The sequence below is a fragment of the Nyctereutes procyonoides genome, unplaced genomic scaffold, assembly GCF_905146905.1.
Source record: "Nyctereutes procyonoides isolate TBG_1078 unplaced genomic scaffold, NYPRO_anot_genome, whole genome shotgun sequence".
NCBI classification, from domain to species: domain Eukaryota; kingdom Metazoa; phylum Chordata; class Mammalia; order Carnivora; family Canidae; genus Nyctereutes; species Nyctereutes procyonoides.
The window spans coordinates 45,488,250-45,514,815 of NW_026575043.1; the positions used below are offsets into that span (position 1 = coordinate 45,488,250).

Here is a 26,566-nt window from a genome sequence, read left to right on the forward strand (position 1 = left end):
ATGTGACCTGAGAGCTGACTTAGACTAGTTTGACCACTCTGCCAGGTTTCTGTTTCTGTTTATTTTTCTTCTCTGAGAACCTGTATGCATTCTTTGTAACCCCCACATGTGTTTTTCTGTTGCTATGCTCGTGGCGAAATGCATTTTGACAAAGATAAAACACAATCCTAGATGGGAAGTTCCTTGTCTGCGTCATGAGGAGCTTTGCCGATGGAATGCATGATTGCATGCCATGAAATCGTATCCAGTGCCACCTTGTGGGTAAACATCTGTGTCCCAGGCTTGTTCTCAAGCTTCCAGACCCCATCCCTCATTGTCGCATGACACTGCATGGTCCATGGGCCTCAAAGGCAGTGGGTTAATATTTCCTTGTGGGCATGGGCCGGGGCTAGACTGGTTCCTGCAGCTTCACTTGGCAAGTGCCAGGATGGAATCTGGCTCTGGAAATGACAGTCCATTCCTGGCTCTTCTACCTTGTGACCCTGGTGGGGTGGGTGTGGGGGGTGCTATACCTGTCTGAAACCTGATCTCCAGGGACAGGAGTAGGTACCATATTGGCCTCATTTTAATCCACCTTAAAAGCCAAAGTGTAGAGCCTCAGAAACCTTTGTGCAGGGGTAAGGCGAGAAAAAGTGAGCACGTTGGCTTCTTGGTCCACAATGTCACCCCAAGACTTGTTCTGGTTGAGCAGCCATTGATCTAAGTCCTCCTAGGTGCCTCACTGACTTTTCAAACAGCCCTGTGAAGTAAAAGCAGCATGGTCCCATTTTATAGAGGAGGAAACTGAGACCCAAAGAAATAACAGTGAGTTGAAACACAGCCAGTATCTTGAAGGCCCAGTCCCAGAACATTTCTACTTGGCTTTCAAGATGCCATCCAAGTGCCTTAGCTCCTGTGAGAGCGAGAAGCTCAAGAACTCAGTCTCAGGAGCCTGGGTAGCTTGGTTTGAATTTTGGCTCTGCCTCTCACTCACTCTGTAACTTGGGCAAAATCTTTGATCTGTGCCTCAGTTTCCTTATCCATAAAATCTCTGAGGATCACTGAAAGCGTGGAGTTGCCTAATTACATAAAAGGCTCAGGCCAGTGTCCAGCACACAACTGGCACCAGAGAAACATTCTGCGGCCACCCACAATTTCTCTCAGTTCCTCAGCTGTTGAAATGAAAATCCGATCATGTCCCGCTTTCTTTTGCTTAAATCCTTTTCAGGGCTGCCTAATCTTTGTGGTCTGAACACTCCATCACAACTGCTAAAATCTGATCCAGCTTTACACTCCCTTCTTTCTGCTCTCAGCTGTCACACACATAACATATTTCTTCTGACCCACCCCAGGACCTTTGCATCTGTTGTTCCCAGCACCCTTTCCTTCCTCTCTGGGACTAGCAAATTCCTCATCCTTCACAAGTCAGCTTAAGCACCTCTTCCTCCAGGAAACCTTTCTGGATGACGCTGAGCAGATCAGTGATCTTGGCTTGGCTGGCTGGGCTGCTCAGCACCAGCCTGCCTGTGGCATCAATGTCTGTTCCACAAGTCACCATCTGGGACCAACAGCCTTCTAGCGCATGTCCTTCTCACAGTGATGGCAGGCGCACACAAGAACAAACATGATGCACCTTGGGTCTTTAATAGAGACCTGCTTCTGTCCTCATTCCACTGGCCAAAGTGAGTCATGCAGCCATGCCCAGGGGTGTAGACTCCGTGCAAAGAGGACTCTTCCAGTGCATCACTGTCAGGTGCCTCTTGGGGCACCTGAGCAAGAAATCTATGCCTCTTCTGCAGCACTAGGGGTTTGTTATGTTCATTTATGTCATGATCTGCATAATCTGGCTCCCAAAGACAGCAAGAGCCATGGATATTCTTGCAGATTTTTATCGCCACCTCTCAGCACAGTGCCTGGCACACAGTAGGTGCTCCGCACATCTGGGGGGAAATGCATGAACGTGGGAGGATTCCTGGGTGGCCCAGGGAAGTGCCCTGGACTCCGGACCTCCTTGCGCTGACGTCCCGTACCCCTCCCCCCCCCACTTTGGGAAGGCTTCAAAGGCGAGCGGGACCACTGGCGCAGCGGCAGGACCATCTGCATCAAGACGCACGAGAGCGGCCAGAAGGAGATTGAGGCCTTCGATGCGGCCATCCTACTCATCCGTAACCCCTACAAGGCACTCATGGCAGAGTTCAACCGCAAGTACGGCGGCCACGTGGGCTTTGCGGCGCATGCCCACTGGAAGGGCAAAGGTAGGGGGAGGGGCGGGCCCGGGTGCAGGGGAGGTGGGGGAGCAGCCAGTGCTGTCTGCTGCCAGGGATCCAGAAGGGCCCCCTGCCGTGGCACGCCACCCCACAAGCTGCACCTGCTGGGAGCCTGGGTGATGCCATAGCGCAGCCATCCAGGGCACGGGCTCAAGGGCAAGACTCCCTGGGTTCAAACCCCAGCCCCACCACTACCTTCCTGAACTTAGGCTTGTCCCATCTATAAAACGGGAGCAATAATTATGGGGCTCTGAGAATTTTTAACCCTTTACAAACAAATCCAGTAAATGTGACTCCTTATGGAGATGGAGACCCTCACATAATTGATATGGGATGAATGGAAACAGTTTCTAGAGCCCTCTCCTGAGAATCAGGAGACCTGAATCCAACCCACAGTCAGGGGCTGATGGCCAGGTCACTCAGGAGCTCCTAAGAACTCGCAGAGCATCATTTCCATGCACCATCCCTAACAACTCTGGTTCAGTGACTTGTGCTAGGTTCCACACCTGGGAAGTGACAGTGTTGGCTAACAAGCTGCATTTTTTTTTTTTAAGCAGCGAATCTTATACGATTGGGGTTTGAGACTCATTTCCAGCACTTAGTAGATGACAGCCTTGGGGATGAATGTCTCACTCCAGAGCGGTGGCCCATGATAATGGTGAGAGCTCTGGAGTCAGACCCAACTTCTATCAGCTTGAGTATCTTTGACCCCTCTGGCTCTCAGAACCCCATATCTATTATCCACATCTCCACCACTGTAATGAGAGTCTTTAAACCCCATAATGAACCTTGTTTTATAGATGGGACAAGCTAGATTCAGGGAGGTGAAGAGGCTTTTCCAAAAGGAGGTGGTGGACCTGGGGTTTGTCCCCAGACAGTCTTGCTCCTGCCCTTAACCACAGCCCTATGATAACAAATCGGACAAAATGTTGATGGATCAGTAAGATCACCCAGTCCCGTAAGTGCTCTGTACGTGTGAGCTCTCTTCACCTTAGCCTCTGGGAGCCAGGCTGCTTCAGGCTCAGCCTTGAGGGGTGCTTTCCACTTTACCCCTCCTAAAACTGCTTTGAAGCCCTGGCCCCACCCCAGAGAGGTCTGGAGCTTGACAGCATGGTGTTAATGCAGCAGTCCAGTACTTAATGACCTCATTCATCACAACCCTTGTGCCTCTTTGGCCAGCTGTGCCCTGGGCTCCTAGTTCAGTCAAGGGGGTCCTCTGTTTCTCCCCTTGCTTTACTCCCCTCTCAGAGGGTAGAAGCTTAGGTGGTGACATTTATTCCCAGAAGATTTGTAGTTGAAAATGACCACTGCTCAGGGCCAGGCTGAGAAGTCTACAGGTGCATGTGGCAGAGGCCTGCCCAGAGCAGAGACTTCTCTGGCCCAGTTGGAAAGGACCTGGGGGTGACCAACTGCAGTGGTCCTCAGTCCCAACTACGTATCAGCATCCCCAGAGGGGCGTGGGGAAATCCCACCGGACCAGGACCATTGGTGCAGTGGAACCTGGGCATCGGTATTTTTCTAAAGCTCCTCACTGCTTCTAGGGTGCAGGTAGGACCAAGAACCACTGATTAATCCTCTATGGATTAATGGGGAAACTCAGGCCCAGAGAGAGGCAGGGAACCTTCCCAGGTCATTTGGGCACATGGTGGCAGGAGTAGAATCGGGCTCTCTGCCTCCCAGGCCTCCTGCTGCCCCCGGAGAAAAGGGAAGGGAAATCACTTGGGAAGCTCCTAGCTCTGTGCATTCATGAGGACATTTAAACCTTCTAAGTCCCTGGGGAGATGAGAAAGGGTGCCAGTCCTGGTGGCATTCCATTGCACAGGTGAGAAAACCATCCCAGGAAGGGAGCAATTATGTGGCTAAGCTGCCCCCCTGCCCCCACCCTCCGCCAGGCTTCACCCAACTGGGATTGAACCCAGGCATTAGCTACCAGGCTGTCTCTTAGCTTGGGGATGTCCCTGACTTTGTGATGAATTCACAGCTTCTCTCCTGGCTTAGCATCTGGTCTCAGGTTCAGGTAGTTCTAATTCCCAGGAGCTACCTTGCCTCTTTTTCCTTACTCAAGGCAGCTGGGAGCTTTAAAATCAAAGATCAGGAAGGTGTTGGGACAGGCTGTACCATGAGGCTGCAAGGGACGGGAGAGAGGAGGTTCCAGCACCCGCATCTCCTAGCAGGGGCCCCGGGGGCCCCACAGTAGTCTGGGATGGGGAGCCTTCTCCCTGCATCCCCTCCCAGGCCTGACCCAGGTCTGAAGGATCCTGGGAGCCTTCCCCAAAAAAATCCATTTCTCTGTTTGCCTTGTAGACACTGGAGTTTGAGCCCCTTGCTTTAGATTGCCCGCACCAGCCACGGCCACAGCAGTATCACTTGGGAACTGGTTAGAAATGCAAATCCTCTGGCCGTACCCCAGACCCTGCAGAAACTCTGGGAGGGCGGCCGGGCCATCTGCGTTTTACCAATCCCTCCAGATGTTTCTGACGCATGCTCCAGTTTAAGAACCACTGCTTTCAACCCCTGCTGCTTGCACCGCTCACAGAGCAGGGCCTGTGTAGCAGTGGCTTCCACATCAGCTGGAAGATTTTTTAGAAAAGCACATCTCTGCCCTCGGGCTCTCTGAACAGGAATCTGCATTTGAACAAGATTCTCAGAGAAGTGAAGCCTCATGTGCGCTTTGCCTTAGTGTGTGAAGGTCACCCCCTAAAAAGAGTTCCCCTAGCAGTTGAGTGCCTCCACCCCCCCACCCCCACCTGTGCCCTCTTTCCATTTAGAGCTGGGGCACTGCTCTTGTAATCCTCCCCCCCCCCTTTTTGGTTCTTTAACGTTAATTTTACAATCTCCCTGGAGTGGGGCCAAAGCAAAGTTTTATGTGATCTGATTACACAAGGTGAATTGTCCTGGATCTGTTTAATGAAACAGACGGTGTTTAATGATTCTGTGGGGAATTAAGCGCAGTTAAGCTATTAATCAGGCCCTGGTTCCTCTGGACAAGAAGAGGGAGCATGAAGACTGGGGGGTGCCCTGCGGGGCGCACCTGTGTGACCCTTCCGGTGGAACCGGTGCTCGTGCTCTGTGGTCTGTGGCTTGGCTTCTTTATGACCCAGTTTGAAGGCAGCGATCAGTGACCAGGAATCCTGTGCTAATCAGGACTTCTGAGGGTTTCTTTTTTTTTTTTTTTTCCTCCTTCTTTTCCGCGAAGTTCAGGAGCTTCCAGGGAGGGATCGGTGGGGTAGGTGAACAGCTGCTGCCAAAGCAGCCTGGGGAGCTCTGATCCCAGTGATAATGGGGTAGGGCTGGGTTTGGTGGGGGTGGGCATCTTTGTGACACCAGGGTGCCACCATCAGGAATCCTCGTGACAGCAGCTGGCATTTAGTGAGCACCACCTGGGTCCCAGGGGCCGCCTGCCACAGTCCTTGCCCCTCTGCTTCCATTCTATCTGCATGGCCAGGATGTAGGTCTTAGTACATTTTGCCAGTGGATAAACTGAGTCTCGAGACAGACTGGAGTTCCCAAGCTGCCACAGCTAATGGAGACAGGAAGGGGGTTGTGAATGCGGACAGTCTGTACCTACCCTCTGTAGGACCCAAAGTCAGCCATGAACAGATCCTGAGTTGTAGACTAACACCCAAAGCGAGCAGTGCTCAACTAGGAGCTGGAGCTGATCGGAACAGGAGCTCTGGAAGGGCTTGCCAGGAGGCAGGAGCCAGGCTCAGTCTGGATAAACTGGGTTGGAATCCTGTCTTGGGCAAGCACAGTGTGGCCTGGAACAACTGGCTTCAGGTCTCCCAGCCTCCTTTATCCATACCCCCCGCCCTGTGTGTAAAATGGCTGGTAATCCCCACTCTCCAAGCTTCTTGGGAGCACAGTTCCTGCTTGGGAGCAGAAAATGTGAAGTGACTCAGGCACCGTACACTCCCATCCCAGGGCAGTGTGCAGTCAGCAAGGGGGCTGTGCCCTCTGCAGCCCATCTGCACCCAAGGCTAGGGCTACCCTCTGTAGGACCCTGACTGCCACGCAGACGGGTTCTTCCTCTTCCATTATGACCTCCAAGCTGCAACCCTCACCCCTCCAGCAAATATCTGAGGTTGGTCAGAAATGGCCAAGCTTAAAAATACAATCCGTGTGCTACCAGGCGACTCAGTACCACCTTCATCCGCCTGGGCTTCTGCTAGAAAGGCAACAGGTGTCCTGAGCCATCAGGAATGCGTTGAGGTGACACAGAGATTCTGAAAAAAAAAATTACAACAGAACATATACATGCTATATGTTCCAATCACTCAGATACATCTGGTCTTAACCCATTACAACAGTGTGGGCCCAATTAGCCAGATACCATTGTAAATCATCTACCGTAAGCATGAAGGATCTCCTTGTCACCCACATCAATGTTTCCCAAGGAGCAGTGGTGGTCTGGGGGCGCACAGGGAAGCAGGAGCCTCACCATGGGGTCTGATGTGTTCTGCAAAGAAAGAGGAGCCCTTTATCATGTCACAGTTTGGCGGTGGGGGATTCCAATTTAGTTCAACCACCATTTATTGAGCCCCTGCTGGGGGTAAGACAGTGGGATGTAGGGGGGTGAGGCTGCTGCTGCCAGGAAAAGATCAGGACCTGGAATCAGGTCTGATCTGGATGCTGCTGCCTGGCTGTGTGACCTTGGGCCAGTCACCTTACCTCTCTGAGCCTCCCATTTCCTCACTGGTGATATAGGGTCAACAGCAGCCCTTTCCTTTCAGGGTAGTCTTTAGAATTAGAGATCTTGGGTACCCATCACCAGCAAAGGAGGAGGATTTGGTTATTAACCAGCTGGGACCCCCTAACCCGGCTTGGGAGACTCACAGACCCTCCTTCAATAAGCACATCCCTCTGGACGGTGCAGGGTGGGGTTGCTTCTGTGAGAAGCAGTGGGTCTGGCTTCAGGATTTCAGAACACCTGCCCTGTGACTGTCCAGCAGGGGCTCAGAATCCCTTTCTCCCTTCCCGTCGTCATCAGTGATCACCCCACCTCCCCATCCACTGCAGCTCCCCAGCTCCCCGTTCTGTCCATTTCAGCAGCTCCAGGGCTGGCTGGTGTCTCTTTGAGGTTCTCTCTGGGGTCCCCTAAGCAATCACCCACATTCTTTTGTAGCCTGCCTTTCAAGTCAGAGCATCCCAACACACCTTCTCAATGTTGGTGATGATTCCCCTGCCAGTTTACCATGGTAAGGTAATAAACTGCAAAAATATAAATACACATGATAAAAAGTAGAACAGTAAGGCAAAGATGACAGTCTAGATAATCTAACTTAAACTGTACCCCCAGCCCAGTCTACTGGAGAGACCTTCAACAGACATGAGGGGGCTTAGAGGGGGAACGCTGAAGCCCAAAGATTGGCCTCCTGCCTGAGTCTGGGAAAACGATGTCCTGTCTCAGAACAGAGTAATGGCAGGAATAACAATTGGCAACGTTTGCTGAGCCCCTACTGGGTACGGGGTGCCATGCTAAAACCCTTCTAGGATTTTGTTTGTTCCTGGGCAAGTCACTATTTTTTAAATTTAAATTCAAGTTAGCACAGTATATTATTCGTTTCAGGGTAGAATTTAATGAGTCATCAGTTGCATATGACTTACATCAGGTACGTGCATTTAATGCCCATCGCTCAGTTACCCCGTCCCCCCACCCAAACCTCCTGTGCTTTTATCCACTTCTCTATACAAATGTCCTATTACCATCCTGTGCATAGATCCCATTACCAAGCAGGATAACTATTACTGCACAGAGTAGCTTGATAGTCTGAAGCCAGACTGCTCAATTTCTAATCCTGGCTCTGCCCCTGAGTAGCTGTGTGACCTGGAGCAAATTACTTGACCTCTCTGTGCCTCACTTTTTCTGTTAAGTGAAGAAAATGATGATACCGGTCATGAGAAGTGACTTACTAGGTTAGTATTATTACTTGGTTAATATAAATGTATATAAAATACAGTAATATGCATTTTTGGAGAAGTCTGGGACATGCATGCAGTAAGCACCCGACAAGTGTTAACTGTTCTCCCTGAAGAGAAGGCAAGGCTCAGAATGTTCCAGATAGAAGCAGCAGCCAGGAGGTGGGGAGGAATCGGGCCAGGCCAGGGCCGCCAGGGCCTCGAAGGAGTGAAGGCTGTTGCCAGTCACTGACTTCTGTGTGCCCACCACCATCTGACCCTGGTCCCTTGAGTGCCTCCCCTCTCTGACTGGGCCCTGCCTCTTCTCTGCAGAGTGGCCTGAGTTTGTGAGGAACTACGCCCCGTGGTGGGCCACGCACACGCTGGACTGGCTCAGGTTTGGTAAGAAGGTGCTGGTGGTTCACTTTGAAGACCTGAAGCAGGACCTGTTTGTGCAGCTGGGCCGCATGGTCAGCCTGCTGGGCGTGGCCGTCAGGGAGGACCGGCTGCTGTGCGTGGAGAGCCAGAAGGACGGCAACTTCAAGCGCTCCGGCCTCCGCAAGCTCGAGTACGACCCCTACACGGCCGACATGCAGAAGGTCATCTCTGCCTACATCAAGGTGGTGGACGCGGCCCTCAAGGGGAGGAACCTGACGGGCGTCCCTGATGACTACTACCCCAGATGATGCGTCGGGGGGGGGGGGGCGGGGGGGAGGGGCCGGGGACCCCCACCCCTCTGTCCTCTCCACTTTGAGGACAGTCCCCCAGCTGCTGTGGGCCTTCAGTGAGTTTCCTGCATGACAGAGGAAGCTCCAGGGAGAGACTGCCTGCCTGGGCCCTCCCCACCCCACTCACGGCCCCCCTTGGAGATGGAGGGGGCCTTTGCTTTGGGGTGTTGCAACCACATGGACCCTTCTCTGTCTCCCGTGTCCCTACCCACCCCCGCCCTGTGGGAGGGAGGGCTCATGGCATCCCCAAGACCAGGCAGCCCCACTGCTGGGGTCGAGGATCTTGATTCGAGAGCTAGGGGGACTGTTGCAGAAGGAAATGGACCCCGACTGTGTCCCCTCCTGGGCTGAGCGTCCACAGCCTGCCCTTCTCTCCTCTGCCCTGGGGAGGCACTGGCACCAACGTGGACTCAGGACACTTCTGTCTGAAGAAAGGCTTCTGACGTTCTGGGTGGGGTGCGGAGGCACTGGTGCTCCCAGTGTGCTGACTGGCACCACCATGGGTCACACTGCTCCTGAGAAACCATCTGGTTGCCTGACCACCTCGAGGGCCAGAATTCTGTGCTCTTCTTCCCCCGCTGCAGCCATGAGGGGACCTTGGCATCTTCGATCCCACTTCCAGGGGTTCCTCAAGCGCCAATGGTTAACTCCAGGATGGCCAGCCACATGCCAAATCCTAAGATTGACAGCCCCAGTGACCTCTCTCCATGGTGGGGCCCGATGCATTGATCTTACACTGCCCTCTGACCCCTACCAATGGGTCCTTTGCTGTCCGGGTGAGAGAGAAGGGGTGCTCCACATCAGGTTGGACCATGACCAAAAGAGACCCCCACTACCTTCCTGGACCATTCCCTTGGTCATAGTCCAGTGGGGCCAGCTTCCCTTGGGATGGTTCTTTAAGGAAGAGAATGGTTATTCCATTTCCACACAAAACCTGCTCCCTTGGTGGTAAGACCTCAAACCAAAGGATTCTCAAGGACCTTGGTCGCTAATCCTCTGTCTTAGAAAGCACTGATTGGGGATCACATCTTTGCCCACCCCACCCCCACCTTGGATACCAGTGGCTTCGCATCCGGCCCACACCTGCACCTTTGCCACCATGTAGATGCAAAAGCCATAGGTCACAGATCTTTGCTATTCTGTCTGGAGCAGCCCCCCAGTAGGCTTGGGTGCAGGTAAATGCTCGTTTCCAAATACCCAAGAGACTACGGAGAAGGCGAGTGTAAAGAGATATATTTTTTTAAGAGGAATATAACTAGTACATTCTGCCCTTTGGCGCCTGGCCACGCAGAGGGAAGGGCTTAGGGCCTGCGCCTGTGGCTCTCTTCCCTGATCCCCTCAGCTGTGGGATTTAGGCCACCCCCAGGGCCCAGCCAGGGGCTGCTGAATGTATTTTGTACCATGTTTCTTTCCCCCCAGGCTAATTTCTAGTCTTTTGAGAAGCAGTACAGGGCGTGGCCTCCCCTCCTACTTCGAGGTCTGTCCCCCGGAGACTCCAGGTCCACCACCTGGGCCAGTTCTGTTAGTGGTCACCTCAGGCCACAGGCCTCTGTCTGAAGATTCCTCAGGTCAACACCGTCATTAAAAAGAGACTTTGTTTATTCTAGCACATGGTAGAGCGTTGTGTGAGTGTAAGAGAATTGCTCTGGGGGGAGGTAGTTGTGTTTGTGTCTGGGAAGTACAACGTGCCTGTGTGTGTGAAAGAGGAGGAAAGGGCTCGAGGAAGGCGCCTGTTGTGGAGGGGTGTCTCCTGCCTATGCCTTGTCCTTGGCAAGTGTGCGTCTGTGCGGGGGTGTGGTGTAAACGCCCCTGTGTGGGTGTGTGCTTGTATGGAGGGGGTTCCCTTCTGTGTGCGTGTGCAAGGGACATCCCTGGGTGTGGGGCGCTGTGCATTTGTGCAGAAGGGAAGCCAGTAAGCGCACGAGGGAGAAGAGAAGGCTTCTTTGTCTCCCGGGAGGGACCAGCGTTTCCATACTGCCTTGTGGAGTATGGAGGGGGAGGAAGAGGATAAGCCAAGTGCAGACAGGCAGAGGAAGGGGAGGGAGAGACTTCTCCCCATCCTGGGGGATTGCTCAGGATGGGTGGGTGAGGACACCTCCCCACCCCCCGCACCCCAGTCCTGGGTTCTCTGAAGTAGGGAGGGCGAAAGAAGAGCTCAGAAAGCGGGAAGAGCAGGAGGCTGCTCCAGGACCAAAGGCAGGGTCTTTCTCCTCTGGGATTTTGTGTTGGCTTCAGAAATCTAGGAGGTCTCACCAGTCCCCTGCCAAAGTCTCAAGCCAAGTCTGACCTGGTCACAGATGGAGCCTCAATCCTGGAGTCTTGATCCTGGGTGACAGTGGAGCCCTGATTCTAAACACCTGCTGATCCATGATCCTGGTCTCCTACAGATTCCCACATCGATTCCATCCCCACATCGAACCTCGGCCCCACATGTACCAAGTCTTGACCCAAGTCACTGATGGCACTCCAGCCTGGGTCGTAGGCGAAACTCAGACCTGCCCCCAAACAAATGCTGATCCTGTGTGTGGACTGTGCCTGAATCTGCCACAGCTCTGATTCTGGTTGGAAACTGAGCTCCAGTCCTGGCCCTGGAGGAGTCTTTTCCTTGGTCTCTGGGCTCTCATCTGACCTTAGGTCGAGCCTTGTCTCTGGTCTCAAGTTGAGTCCTAAAGCCCTATACTAATTTCTTTTACCTTTTCCATGATCTCTTCCTCCCTGACCAGAAGCGAGGGAAGCCAGGGCGCATCCAGCACCACACTCCCTAGACACTGCCGCTCAGATCTCACGGATCCTGTGCCGCGTCCTTCTCCCCATCACAGATGATGGTGGGGAGGAAGGGAGAGATTTTTTCCAGCCCTTTAGGCTGAGGGTAGGGGTGGGGGGGGAGCAAGATGAACAGTTTAGCAACCTCTTCTCTGCCCATCTTTACCGCACTTCAACCGTCTCAAATCACACCTGTGTTGCAGGCCCAGAAGGAACCAAGGTAGCATCCCCTCATTCCTTCAGCAAATACTGGGCATCTACTATGTACTCGGCACTATTCTAGCTTCTAGAGACTTAAAGAGGAACACAACAGACAAAAATCCCTGTTTCTGCACAGCTGATACTTTTACCAAGTACTGAGTACATACCCATAAGTGGTCAGAAAGCTTCTGAGGATGCGATGGCAGGGCAGAGGGCAGGGGCCCACGGTGGGTCCTGGCCGACCCTGGGAGGTTGTCAGCAACCCCAACAGACAGGAGCATGGCCCACCGATGCCCAAGATTAGCCGGAACTGGCTCAAGCCCCACCGAGGTCACAGCAGAACCGGGCCAGTCAGGGACTTCTCCAGAAAGTCTCTCCGCATGCAGAGGGACAGCACCTGTGCATCTGCAGAGGAGGGAAAGCTGGGGAACAGTGGTCGCCCGGTGCAGGGCATGGTACCTGGCGGGCAGCAGGGACACCTGGCTCATCCTGCTGTCGTCCCTAGAGGGGAACAGGCCGCGCTGGGCATCTGCTGAAGGCTGGGATTGTTCTGGTAATCGGGGGAGACTGCCACAGACATGTCCCTGGTGGGCAGTGTGGGAGGGGGAGAAGGATGGGGAGGCAGAGGGGTTGCCAGGGGGCACGTCCCAAGGGGACCCATCTCCTAGGAGCCAAGACCCCTTTTCTCTTGCTTTGGTTCTTCCCCATTTTTCTTCATATGCCTCCCAGGTTGCATCTTCCTCTTTCTGCTTTTATTTCCTCCAGCTGCTCATTAAACCTCTTCTCTCTTGTCCTCACCCCCCTCATCCCCCCTATTCATCTTTCTCTCTTTCTTGATTTCTGCTGTCTGTGCCAGCGTCTCTCCATCTCTTCATCTCTGTCTCTCTGCCTGTCTCTTGCTTACTCCCTACCGCCTTCCTCCCCACCCCTGTTTGTCCTCTCTTGCCTCCTCCTCCTCTTCCCAGAGAGTGGGGGCGACTCCGCGGGATGCAGACTCAGGGAGACAAATGCTACCCAGGCCGGTAACCAAGGAAGTGGTTTCCTTAGCAACCGAACTGCAGGCACGTGCTCCACTGCCCTGTCCCTTAGCTGTTCCAGTAAGTCCTCAGAGGGGGAAGGGGGCGCCAAGCCTGGAGACAGGAGTCTGTAAAGACTCTGCTGTAGTGACCCTGAGAGGGGACTGTGGCCAGAGACTGGCTCAGTGCCTGCCACTTTGGGGACACTCAAAAATAGGAGGGGGGGGGACAGAGAGAAGCATGTAGAGGAATCCACAGGACTGGGTGACGGACTGGATGTGGTGGGGGAGGGAGGCCACCAAGGCTCTGCCTGGGTAGCTGGGGGGGGGGAGGGTGACAGATGGAGAACTGGAGCTGAGGAGCAGGTGAGGGCAGGAGAGAAGATGGCAAGCTGACACAGCTCCCTGTCCCCAAGCCTTCCCTGTCTAGTTGGGGTGAGACTGGGGGAGGGAAGGTGAAGACAGACACAGAAATATCTCATGCAATTGTCCCTGTACATTGGCAACAAGGAACAGAGAAGGTCAGTAAACTGCCCGGGTGACACAAAAATTGGGTGGCAACATGTAGATTTGAACCTGGGCACGATCCAGAGCCTGTCCGGAAAGTGGAAGACGGAGAGGCTAGAATATGGAAAGAAAGGCAGAGAAAGAGACAGAGAGACAGCAACAGAAGAACAGAGAGATTTAAATCACTGATTTGCCACTTTTTCCCCTACCAGGAAAACAAAAATATGTTCCATTTTTGAGAATTGAGGACGGGGAGGGAGTAGACAACAGTGCCCAGCAGAAGGATCGTGGTTGTAGCTATAAATAACTGTCCCCAAAGAAAACACCTGTCAAGATGCATTCCCTTCCTGGGAGAGAAATTGTGTCCCTGGTCCAGGTTGATATTTCAGTGACTCGGGGGGGGGGGGGGGGGTGACAGGGGCAAAGGGCAGAAAGTTGATCAATGTAACACGGAAACCTCGCCCAGCTTTTCCCCAAATGCAATAAAACGTGCAGGCAAGGAGAGCTATAAATCTGGATGATAATATCCGTCCTCGCAAAAGCAACATGTTTATTTATCATGTTTGCACGTTTACTATTTCCCCTCAAATTTACAGTCTGCAATCTGCCGGCGTGCAGGAGGAGAAACATGGAAATGAGAACTAGCAGAACATTGAGGAGGAAGAAATGATAAACTATTTATCCCCCGACTCCACCCCCACGCCCTGGCACCTTAAATCCAATTTCAAACAAAGGTGGGCACTGATTGGAACGGGCCTGCACATCTCTGCTCTGGGCCTCTGCCGGCTAATTGAAATGAACAGTCCTCACGGAATGGGATGATTTTTGTGTCTTCTGGAGTCATTTGCCAAACAATTACAGGAAACAGTCAACCACAAGTGAGAGGGTCCATTTCAATGGGGACCAAACTGGGATCCTCTGTGCTTGCCGGGAGGCAAAGGTGTGTTTATGGTTGTCTTACTGATGACCACTGGCCCAGGTCTGGGCATCACTACAGCAGAAGCGTGCAAAAGATTGTTGGTATCATCCACGCATCCCAGCTCTTCGCGCATTATGATCTCAGTGACCCCTAGAACTGGCTCAGGACCTGGCACATAGCAGGTGCTAAGCAAATGTATGTGGATTTTTCTGAATATGTGGATTCAGGAATACTAAAGGATATTTAGAAAAGTCACAAGTCATCAGCCAACACAGACCCAAGTTACTATTCCCCTTGTTGCCCTGAATTTTATCTGCAGTAATACTGAATTAATTACTGACTGCCCCCTCCCTTTTCTTGCATCCCCAAAGCCAATAATGCAGCACAGCCCACTCATACTGGCTCTTGAGAACCAGTTATGTGCATCTCTACTCAAATTCACCTTCAGTGATGCTGTGCCGATAGCCTGATAGGCTGTGGTGAGAATATTTACACCATGGAAATTGGCATATCAGGCAGATTTGTCTTTCATGGGGGATGGGGGATAGCCAGTCAAGCATTTACAAGCACGCTGCTGCCCAAAGCACACAGGCACAGGCTGTGCTAGTGCTTGTCTCGTATTCATACCACCCCCTCCTCCTGGAAAGGCTTTATCTGGTTAATGTCTTCCCCCTCCCTAGGACTTGGCTCAGGCTCTTCCTCTTCCAGGCAGCCTCCCTGGATTATGAAGACCACATTCAGTAACTCTTCTAACCTTGATCATAGCTTTGGATGTGGCTTTTTTTTTTTTCTATCACTTGAGTAATTTGGAATCTCTCTCTCACCAGGACATGAGCTCTATTAGGGCAGAACCACATCTTCACCTCTGTATTTCCATGGCCCCCAGCACAGACTAGGTAATAAGCAAATACTCAGCCAATGAAAGAATTAATCACATTTAACACCATCCACCAACATCAGGGCTACAAACTTTGCAGTGAATGAATAGCAGGATCCACCTGCCCAAACAATGGCCAATAAGGGAAATAGGAAACTACTCATGAGATGAGAGTAGCTAATATTTACTGAGGAGAAATTATATGCTGGGCTGCTTTTATTATATATAAAATTATATGGAGCCAGGAGCCTGAATCACCAGGACCCTGGCAGGCAGAGGACTCAGTCTTCCCATTTTACAATCAGGTAATGGAGGCTCAGGGAAAGTCAGTAATTTGCCCAAGGTCCCACAGCTAGGAAATGATGGAACTGGACTTTGAACTCAGGCAGTCTAGCTTCAGAGTCCATATATTTAGCAGCTACACTGCATCCTAGGAGGACAGATGAGCCCCAAGCCAAGAAGGAAGGGGCAGGTCTGGCAAGGCATCAGGGAGAAGGCAGGCTGTAGCACAGGAGACAGCGGAGGAAAATAAACTATGTGAAGGGTTGGCCTTTCTGGGGCCAAGGACCTGCGGGGTAGGGCGGGGAAGTGAGGCTGCCCCCTCGGAAAGCAAGCAGGGAGGTGGTGTGCCAGGCGTCTCTGGGTTCTAAGCAGCGAGGCTGATTTATAGATCCCCATGGCAACTGCTAAGCAATAATCTCTTACTCCACAGCTCAGTGCTTCTCTAGAAATTCTTTCCTCCTCCCTTCACTGCCACTCCCCCTAGCCCACGGAGGCAAGGTGACAGCTTCTTCCCCAGGAGAAACTGTGCTGGAGAAGAAAGGATGGGCCCAGGAGAAGGGACACTGGAGCGGAGCGGCGGGGGAGGCATAAGAAAAGAGAAGGAGGGGCTTAAGACCCCAAAGGTCCAATCATCAGATTGGAAAAGGATTGCAGAAGGGGGGTTTTCAGACCACCATAAAAATCTCATGAAAACCATGAATTACTTCCCTCGAAAAATGTGACCATGCACATATATCCACACATACAGAGTTTTGTGTAGTTTCAGGGAGTGTGTAAATCCCTTGGGACCTAAAGTAGAAAATTAAAAAAAAAAAACATCTAATCTGGTGGCTTCCAAATTAGGGCAATGGAATCCTATCTTTAATCAAGGCCAAATGTGATGCCTCTAATAGTGGGTTCCCATCAGGGGCAATCTTGCACCCCAGGGGGCGTTTAGCAATGTCTGGAGATATTTTTGGTTGTCACAACTGGGGGGAGGGAGAGGTTCTACTGGCACCTACTGGGTAGAGACAGGGGATGCTGCTCAACATCCTACACAGCACAGAACAGCTCCCACCATGATACGAAAGGATTTGACCAAAAAGGTTAGTAGTGCCAAGGTTGATAAACCTTGGTGTAAAAAAAAAAAAAAAAAAAAACAAACCTTGGTGTAATATCGAAAAAGGGGAGCTATTCATTCATTCATTCATTCATTCAGTGAAGTGGATGAGGAGTGGGGGTATGGAGCTCCTCTGGCATCAGACAAACCTGACTCCCATTTGGACTCAGCTGTGACCTGGGGCCAACTGTTAAACATCTCTGAGCTTTAGTTTCTTCATCTCTAAAATGAAGGTTATCATGAAATATAACCATGAGGCTTGCTATACTGAGCACAAGACCATATGCACCCGGGAAGCAAAGAACAAGGGTGTTGTACTCTTTATTGTCATATTATTAATGGTGTTGTGGAAGTTTCACAAGTGAGGGATCCAATCTGTAATAACTCAGAGAAGCATCTCTCCCTGGCTAATGTGAGGGACCAGGGATTGCTAGGGACTCAATGTGTCCTCCCACAGTGTATCATTGTAATCCCCAGTGTGATGGTATCAGGGTGTGGGGCCTTTGGAGGTAATCAGGATTAGATTAAGTCACGATGGTATTAATGCCCTTATAAAAAAAGGAAAAGACACAAGATCAAGATCACTCCACTACTCTCCCTCCCTCTACTACGTGTGAGGGCCCAGCAAGAAGGCAGGAAGAGGATCCTACCCAGCCTCCAGAACCATGAGAAATAAATGTCTTCTTTAAGCCCCTGTGATGTACTGTTATAGCAGCATACACAGACATGTTTAAGCCAAGAGGGGTCTTGTTGAACTGAAAACCTAGCACAACAGTGTGACCATGGAACTGTATTCCCCTGTGTAGTTTATAAACTAGCCCCAAAATATATGAACGTCTCTCATCAATGTCAAATGTGACACTTGTCACAAGGACTGCCTTAAGACACACATCCCCTTGTGGGCATGTCTGGTCTGGCAGTTTATAGAAAGCTCCACCTTATAATTGCCTACCTCTACTTCCTACATTCACCGATTAGAATCCCAACATCCATCTTTGGGATGATTTTAATTTAAGAAATCTGTATTGCCTGCCTTTGCTTGGAAGTCTCCTAAAAGCAGAGCCTGGGACAAGGATTTGTGTGCAGGCCATTTAATCAAGAGGGAACACATGGGAGCAGGAAAAAGGAGATAAGAAAAGGCCAATGTTAGTTCTCTTATGAAGGTCTCAGTGGTAAGCCATGGTGGGGAAGGAAAGGGGCGACTCCACCACTCCTGAAGAGTATACAGAATGCCTCCCAGACTATGCACTGAGAGGAGCATCTGCCCATCTTCTCTCCACCTTCTCTGGTCAAGGGTTGTCAGTGGGGCTTTGAACTCTCTTGTATAGGCCCACATGAGATGCAGCAGGAGTTCATGGCACTGGAGAGGCCCAGGACCACAAGTAAGGTGTGTGGTGCACACTTGAGGCAAGGTAGGAAGAGGATGTGAATGGGGGTCCCCTACACAGAACTGTCCACACCAGCCACAACTGAAATCTGAAGTGAGCTAACAAGGGTATGGCACCATGGACATAAGATCCCCTTTCTGGGCTCAAGTCTCACCTCTGCCAATGATGAAACTCTTGAGTGTCGGGGTTCTCTTCTGTAAGGTACGAATAATAGTACCTATCTCATAGAGCTGCTGGGGGAGTGGACAGAGCTTATGTTTTTGTTTTGTTTTTTTAAGATTTTATCCATTTACTTGAGAGAGAGAGAGAGAGAGAGAGAGAGAGAGAGAGAGAGCGCATGAGCAAAGGGGTGGGGGCGGGCAGAGGGAGCCTGACATAGGACTCGATCCCAGGACCCCAGAATCATGACCTGAGCCAAAGGCAGATGCTTAACCTACTGAGCCACCCAGGTGCCCCTGAGCTTATGTTTTTTTAAAGCATACAGTAGGTGCTCAGGAAACAGGAACAGTCACCTTTCTGCCTGTGCAGCAGCCCCAACCTGAAAGCAGTTTTTCTTGGCTGTGCAATCTGCCTCACTTTTGTGAACCTGTCTGACATGATTTATGCCACAGAATGAATTCCTAGGAAGCAAAATTGGGAGATTCTGAGGGACTCTGAGACAAAGGGTGAAATGGAAGACAGGTTGGCAGGGAGGGGTTGGGAGTGAGTCACAAGGAGGCTCTTTGGGGATTAATGCCACCATAATGGTCTTCACTGAGGAGCTCATTTGACACATCCCCAATCCTTTTCTGTGGCTCACTTCTGGAACAGGTTCAGCTAGAATGGATGAAAATCTTCCTTTTTCCACTCTTCCAAATAGAAAAACCACAAGACCAGCTTCAGTAGAAGGTCTCAAATTCAGATGCCTAGGGGAGCCAGCTGAATGCCATAAATGAGTTAAGTGTGCAGTAAGTACACATACTGAATACAAAAGAATATTCTTTTTCCATAAAGAATTATATTCTCCTTTTATTTTCTTGAAACATAGGGCTCTCATATCCCTTCTTTAATTTTCACACTTTTACTAGAGACATGTCCAGAGAAAGCATTCTCTACTGTAAGAAAAATACACCAGTGCATTATTACATAGCAGCCAACTCGGCATTGGTGTTGGGGAAGTAATAGGGAGGGGAGGATGGGAATTCTATATCCCACTGGTGTCACAGAAAATCATGGAGTAAGCCACTCAAAGAATCACCCTTCACTGAAACCACCATTAACTTGCAAAGACTGAGAAAATAAACTCTGGACAAAATCAAAGCTTTGAAACCTAATCCAAGACTTCTGGCAACCAGGGCAATGCTTAATGAAGAAAACAATTTAAGGACTGAATTTCTGCATTTTAAGGAAATGACAGGACTTGGGTTTCTGCCTATGGGGATAACAAAGGAGACACTTTGACCACACATGACAAGGAATACCATCTTTACAGGGTGGGGCAAAGTGGGGTGGTATGAAAAAAATCACTAAACAGACAGTTGCAGCCCCCAACCATCAATAAGTTTAAACCTTAGAGGGGGGGGAAGAATCTGATTTCCAGAGTTACTACACTATAATACTCAAAATGCTGCCCGTAAAGAATTACAAGGCATGTAAAGAAACAGGAAAGTATGGTCCATCACCCATCCATTCCTTTATTTGCTTGTTTACCCACTCCTCGGAAATTCATTGGCTTACAAACTACTCATCACCACATCCTCACTCACCAGTGAATTCTATTTATCCAACATACTCCACAAACAAGTTCAACCCTCCCTCAGATCCAGGCTATCCCACAAGGACTGAACCACAGAGTGGCTTTTTCAGTGACTCCTCCTTCATTCTAAATCAATTCATTCCACTCTCCCTCATCATGGAACTAAAGAAAGGTGGTCAGAAAGACCACCTAAACAAGGCTCTCCCTTCTCCAGGTCTCAGTCTCCCCCTCTGCAAAACCAGTGGGCTGAAGTGGGCAATCCCCTAAGGATTTAGTCATCCTGGTAGTGAGAAGACTAGGGGCATATGCAGGACTTGGCATCACACACACTGACCCACTGGGGGAACAAGGCCCAGAGAAGGAAAGGGCCTTTTCCAAGGGTACACCATATTTCATACCTACTTTCCCTGATGTCAAAGCTATGAATCAGAGAGCTATCACCCACTATGTGCCCCTTCTCTGCACATTGATGGGCTGAATGAACTAATGCCACTATTTCCTGATGAAAAGATGACCTGGAGGATACCATACCCACTTCCTTGCCTCAGTTGGCTCTCCTGGACAGCCAGCCATGCTATCCTTCTCTTGCCTCCTAGGGCTGTGTAAAGTGTTTAATTAATAAACACACCTTTAAAGCAAGCTAATGTTAAACAGCAATGTTTAAGTGCTAATTATTGTTATCATAGGCCACTTTCCACCTCATTAAATGCATGGATTTGGTAATTGTTAGCTAATTCCCAAGAAGAAACCAGGAACCCCTCAAGTGTTAGGGTTGCTTCTTTCCCCAGAAATTCACCCACTTTCCAAGCCACAGGACGGCAAGCTGGTTCGTCTGAAAGCTCAAATGAGGGCTCCTGTGGAAAGTGTGTAGGCTCTGCCTTTATCCTTGCAGGTTAAAGTCTCAGCCTTGACATTTACTCCCCTGATGTGTGTCATTAGGAATGTTACTCCATGTCTTTGAGCATCTGCTTCCTAGTCTAGAAAAGGAGACAAATGTATGTGGATCATTTGATCCGCTAAAGGGATTTGATTATCAATATTAATATTTCTTTTACCATTAGCTCAGTGTTTGCTTTTTGGTTGGCTTTATTGAAATATATTTACATATGACAAAAGTTGCCAATTTCAGGTATAATGAGTTGATGAATTTTAATACTCATGATATAATAATATGACTACCATCAGTATGATGCTATAGAACATAACCATTTCCTCAAAAAAGTTCTTTCAAGCCATTTGCAGTTAATTTCCTCTTTCCACTGCATTCTCTCCCCTTGGCCCATGGCAACCACTGGTTTGCTTTCTATCATGATAATTTTCCAGAATTTCATATAAATGGAATTTATATGAAAAATAAAATTTTCCAGAATTTCATATAAATACAAGTCTCTCTTCTTTCACCTAACTAATGCTTTTGTGATTTATCCAAAATGTTGCATGATCTGTATCAGTAGTTCATTATTTTTCATTGCTGAGTAGTATGCCATTTATGGACATACTACATCATTTTTTTTAACCCATTCACCAACTGAGAGCAATTTGGCTTCTTTCCAGTATGGAGTTATTATCAGAAAAGTTGGTATAAATGGCATATGAGTTTTTGTACAGACATAAGTTTTCATTTTCTTGAATAAATACCTAAGAATGGAATTGCTGTTGGATCACAAATGGATGTTTAACTTTATTTAAAAAAATAAACAAACCCGCCAAACCATTTTCCAAAAGGGCTGCCTCATTTTGGATTTCCACTAGCAGTGTATGAGAGTTCAATTGCTCACATCCTCACCAACTCTTGGTATTGCCTTTTTGCTTTGAGATATTCTAGTACCTGTGAGTGGTGTCTCACTGTGGTTTGAATTTGCATCTCTCTAATGGTGAATGGTGTTGCACATCTTTTCATGTACTTATTAGTTCTATAGTTTCTTTGAAGGGTCTATTAAATACTCTGCTCTTTTTTCTTCAGGACATCTATCTCATAAAACTACTACTTTCAAAAGAAGGACACATAGCTGACTTTCCTAACACATAAAAACAGACACAGACAGTTGGACAAAATGAAGAGACAGGTACAAGTCCCAAATGAAAGAATGGGACAAAAGTCACAGCAGTAGAGCTAAATCAAACAGAGATAAGCAATATGCCTGATAGAGAATATAAAGTAATGATCCTAAAGATACCCAATGGACTTGAGAGTGGAGGATCCTAGGGCAACCCTCAACAAAAAGATAAGATATATAACAAAGAATCAGAGATTAAAATAGTAACTGAAATTAAAAATACACTAGAGGGACTAAAGAGTAGAGAAGAGAAAGCAGAAGAACAGAGCAGTGAGCCGCAAGACAGTAATGGAAAGCAACCAAGCTGAAAAGAAAAAAAAGGGGGGGGGGTAAAAAATAAAAAATAGGTTAAGAGAATTCAGTGACACCATTAAGTGTAATTATCATTCGTATTATATCCCAGAGGGAGAAGAGAGAGAAAAGGGGACAGAAAATTTATTCAAATACAAAGTGACTGAAAAATTCCCAAATCTGAGGCAGGAAGCAGACATCCAGATCAAGGAGGCACAAAGAACTCCCAAAAAAAATCAATCCAAGGAAGTCCACTCCAAGACATAATTAAAATAGCAAAAATAGTAGTGATGGAGATTTTTTTCCTTTTTTTTAATTGGAGTTCAATTTGCCAACATATAGCATAACACCCAGTGCTCATCCCATCAAGTGCCCCCCTCAGTGCCCGTCACCCAGTCACCCCCACCCCCCACCCATCTCCCTTTCCATCACTCCTTGTTCGTTTCCCAGAGTTGGGAGTCACTCATATTCTGTCTCCCTTTCTGATATTTCCCACTCATTTTTTTTCTCCTTTCCCCTTTATTCCCTTCCACTATTTTTTATATTCCCCAAATGAATGAGACCATATAATGTTTGTCCTTCTCAGTGATGGAGAATTTTAAAGACAGCCAGAGAAAAGTAAATAGTTACATATAAAGAGAGACCCATAAGGCTATCAGCCACTTTCTCAGCAGAAACTTTGCAGGCCAGAAGGGCCTGGCATGATATATTAAAAGTGCTAAGAGGAAAAACAACCCCACAACCAAGAATACTCTATCTAGCTACACTATCATACAGAATAGGAGAAAGAGTTTCCCCAAACAAAAATGAAAGGAATTCATCACCACTAAATCAGCCTTACAATAAATGTTAAGGGGAACTCTCTGAGTGGGAAGACCAAAAGCAGGAATAAGAAAAGTAGGAAGCACAACATCAGGAAAATTAAATATAGCTATAAAAATCTGTCAAGAGATTCACCAAAAAAAGGATGTAAAATATGGTACCATATACATAAAACGTGTGCTGTGAGGACAGGAGGGAGAAGAGTTAAAACTTAGTGATTTGAGAATGGGTTCAAACCTAAGTGACCATCAATTTAATGTAGATTCCTATATACATAGGATATTACATATAAACCTAATGGTAACCAAATTAAAAACCTGCAATAGATATAAAAAAATAAAAAGAATCTAAGCATATTACTAAAGAGAACCATCAAAGCACAAAAGAGCAAGAGAGGAAACAGAAGAACTATAGAAACAACCATAAAACAAATAACAAGATGGTAACAAGTACATACGCATCAATAATTACTTTGAATGTTAATGGACTAAACACTCCAATAAAAAGAGGTAGGGTGGTGGAATGGATAAAAAAAGAAGCCCAATCTCTACGCTACTTACAAAAGACTCATATCAGACTAAAGATACATGCAGATTGAAATTGAGAGAATGGAAAAACATTGATCATGCAAATGGAAGTGAAAAGAAAGCTGGGGTAGCAACACTTTTATCAGACAAAATGGACTTTATTGTTTTTTAAAGATTTATTTGTTTATTTTGGGGGGTAAGGGCAGAGGGTGAGGGAGAGAGAGCCCTAAGCAGACTCCACACTAAGCAGGAAACCCAATGCAGGGCTTGATCTCACCACTCTTAGATCACAACATGAGACGAAACCAAGAGTGGATGCTCAACTGACTGCACCACCCAGGGGCCCCAGACAAAACAGACTTTAAAACAAAGACTGTAGCAAGGAAGGACATTACATACTCATAAAGTGAAAAATCTGATGAAAAGATATAACAATTGTAAATATTTATGCACTCGACATGGGAGCACCCAAAACATAACACAGCTATTAACAAACATAAAGGAAGAAACTCATAGGGATATTATAATAGTAGGGGACTTTGACATCCCACTTACACCAATAGATAGATAATCCAAACAGAAAAATCAACAAACAGTGGCTTTTAATGACAAATTGGACCAGATGGATCTAACAGATATATTCAGAACATTCCATCCCCAAACAGTGGAATATATATTCTTTTCAAGTACACATGGAACATTCTCCAGAAAACATCACATTAGGCCACAAAACAAATTTCAACAAATTCAAAAAAGGTTAAAATTATATCATGTATCTCTTCTGACCACAACACTATGAAACTAGAAACTACTTTCTATGAAACTAGAAATCAACCACAAGAAAAAAATCCGGAAAAAACACAAATACATGGAGGCTAAATAACATGCTATTAAACAATTAATGGATTAAGAAATCAAGGACAAAATAAAGGAGGAGGAAAGAAATCAAGGAGAAAATAAAAAATACATGGAGACAAAAGAAAATGAAAACACAATAGTCTAAAATCTTTGGGATGCAGCAAAAGCTGTTCTAAGATGGAAGATGAGAGTAATACAGGCCTACTTTAAGAAGAAACAGCTCAAAAAAAAAAGAAAAGAAAAAAGAAAAAGAAATAGCTCAAGTAAACCTAACCTTATACCTAAAGGAGGTAGGAAAACAAAACCCAAAGCCAGTAGAAGGAAGAAAATAATAAAGATTTGAGCAGAAACAAATGAAATAGAAAAAGAATAATAGAACAATGAAACCAGGAGCTGATTCTTTGAAAACAAAATTAATAAATCTCTAGCCAGAGTCAAAAGAAAAAACTCAAAATCAGAAATTAAAGCAGAGAAATAACAACCAACACCAAAGAAATATAAAGGGTTATGAGAGAATATCATGAAAAATTATATACCAACAAATTGGGCAAAATAGAAGAAATAAACTCCTAGAAACATATGTCCCCAAACTGAATCATTAACAGACCACTTAAACAGATGATTACCAGCAATGATATTGAATGGGTAATAATAATAAAAAAAAAACTCCCAACAAACAAAAGTTCAGGATCAGACGACTTCAAGGTGAATTCCACCAAACATTTAAAGACTTTATACCTATTCTTCTCAAACTAGTCCCAAAAATAGAAGAGGAATGAAAGCTTCCAAATTCATTCTAATAAATCCAGCATTACCCTGATACCAAAAATCAGATACACTACACTACACTACACACACACACACACACACACACACACACATACACACATACACACTCTACAGGCCAATATCTCTGATGAACATAGATACAAAAATCCTCAGAAAATATTACCAAACCAAATCCAACAATACATTAAAAAAAAAACCATTCGTCACAATCAAGTGGAATTTATTCTTGGGCTGCAAGTGTGGCTCAATATCCACAAATCAATCAAGGTGATACATCACATCAAGGATAAAAATCATAGGATTATTTTAATAGATGCAGAGAAAGAATTTGATGAAGTATAATATACATTCATGATAAAAACCTTCAACAAAACAGGTTTAGAGAAAACCTATCTCAACATAATAAAGGTCATATATGAAAAATCCAGATATTCAAAGGTGAAAAACAGAGCTTTTCCCTAAGATGAGGAACAAGACAAGGATGTCCACTCTTACCACTTTTCTTTAACATGGTACTGGAGCTTTTAGCCACAGCAATGAGACAAGAAATAAAAGGCATCCAAATTGTCAAGGAAGAAGTAAAACTCCATTTTCAGAGGACATGATACTATATATACAAGACCTCACCAAAAAAGTACTAGAACTGAATTCAGTAAAGTTGCAGGATACAAAGTGAATACACAGAAATTGGTTGTATTTCTATATGCTAATAACGAAGTAGCTGAAAAAGAAATTAACAATCCCATCTACAATTGCACCAAAAATAAGATACCATGGAATGAACTTAACCAAGGTGAAAGACCTATACTCTGAAAACTATAAAACACTGATAAAAGAAATTGAAGATGACACAAACATGGGACACCTGGGTGGGTCAGTGGTTGAGCATCTGCCGTTGGCTTGGGTCATGATCCTGGGATTAAGTCCCACATTGGGCTCCCTGCAGTAATCCTGCTTCTCCCTCTGCCTGCATCTCTGCCCCCCCCTCTCTCTGTGTGTGTCTCTCAGGAATAAGTAAATAAAAGCTTTTTTAAAAAAATGAAGATCACACAAACAAATGGAAAGATATCTCATGCTCGTGGATTGGGAGAACAAATATTGTTAAAATGTCTATACTACCCAAAGCAATCTACAGATTTAATGTAATTCCTATCAAAATTCTAACAACATTTTTCACAGAATTAGAATAATCCTAAAATTTGTATGGGATTATAAAGATGTCCAATAGTCAAAGCAGTCTTGAAAAAGAACAAAAATTGGAGGCATCATAATCCCGGATTTCAAGATATACTTCAAAGCTGTAGTAATCAAAACAGTATGGCACTAGCACAAAAATAGACACACAGATCAATGGAACAGAATAGTGAGTCCATAAATAAACCCACAATTATACGGTCAATTAATCTTTGACAGAAGTAGCAAGAATATGCAATGGTTAAAGTCTCTTCAACAAATGGCGTTGGGAAAACTGGTCAGCTACATGCAAAAGAATGAAACTGGACCATTTTCTTATATCATACACAAAAATAAAATCAAAACAGATTAAAGACCTAAATGTGTAACCTGA

The 26,566-nt window shown here is 47.2% G+C and overlaps 1 protein-coding gene across 1 annotated transcript in view; it reads left to right on the forward strand.

The window, feature by feature from the left end:
- WSCD2 (WSC domain containing 2) overlaps positions 1–8,870 on the forward strand; it is a 118,675-nt gene extending 109,805 nt beyond the window's left edge. The window contains exons 8-9 of the mRNA XM_055322692.1: positions 2,034–2,234; positions 8,475–8,870. Coding sequence (XP_055178667.1) covers positions 2,034–2,234; positions 8,475–8,827 — 554 coding nt within the window. The 3' untranslated portion in view covers positions 8,828–8,870. The remainder of the gene's footprint in view (positions 1–2,033; positions 2,235–8,474) is intronic.
- The last annotated feature ends 17,696 nt before the right edge of the window (positions 8,871–26,566 follow it).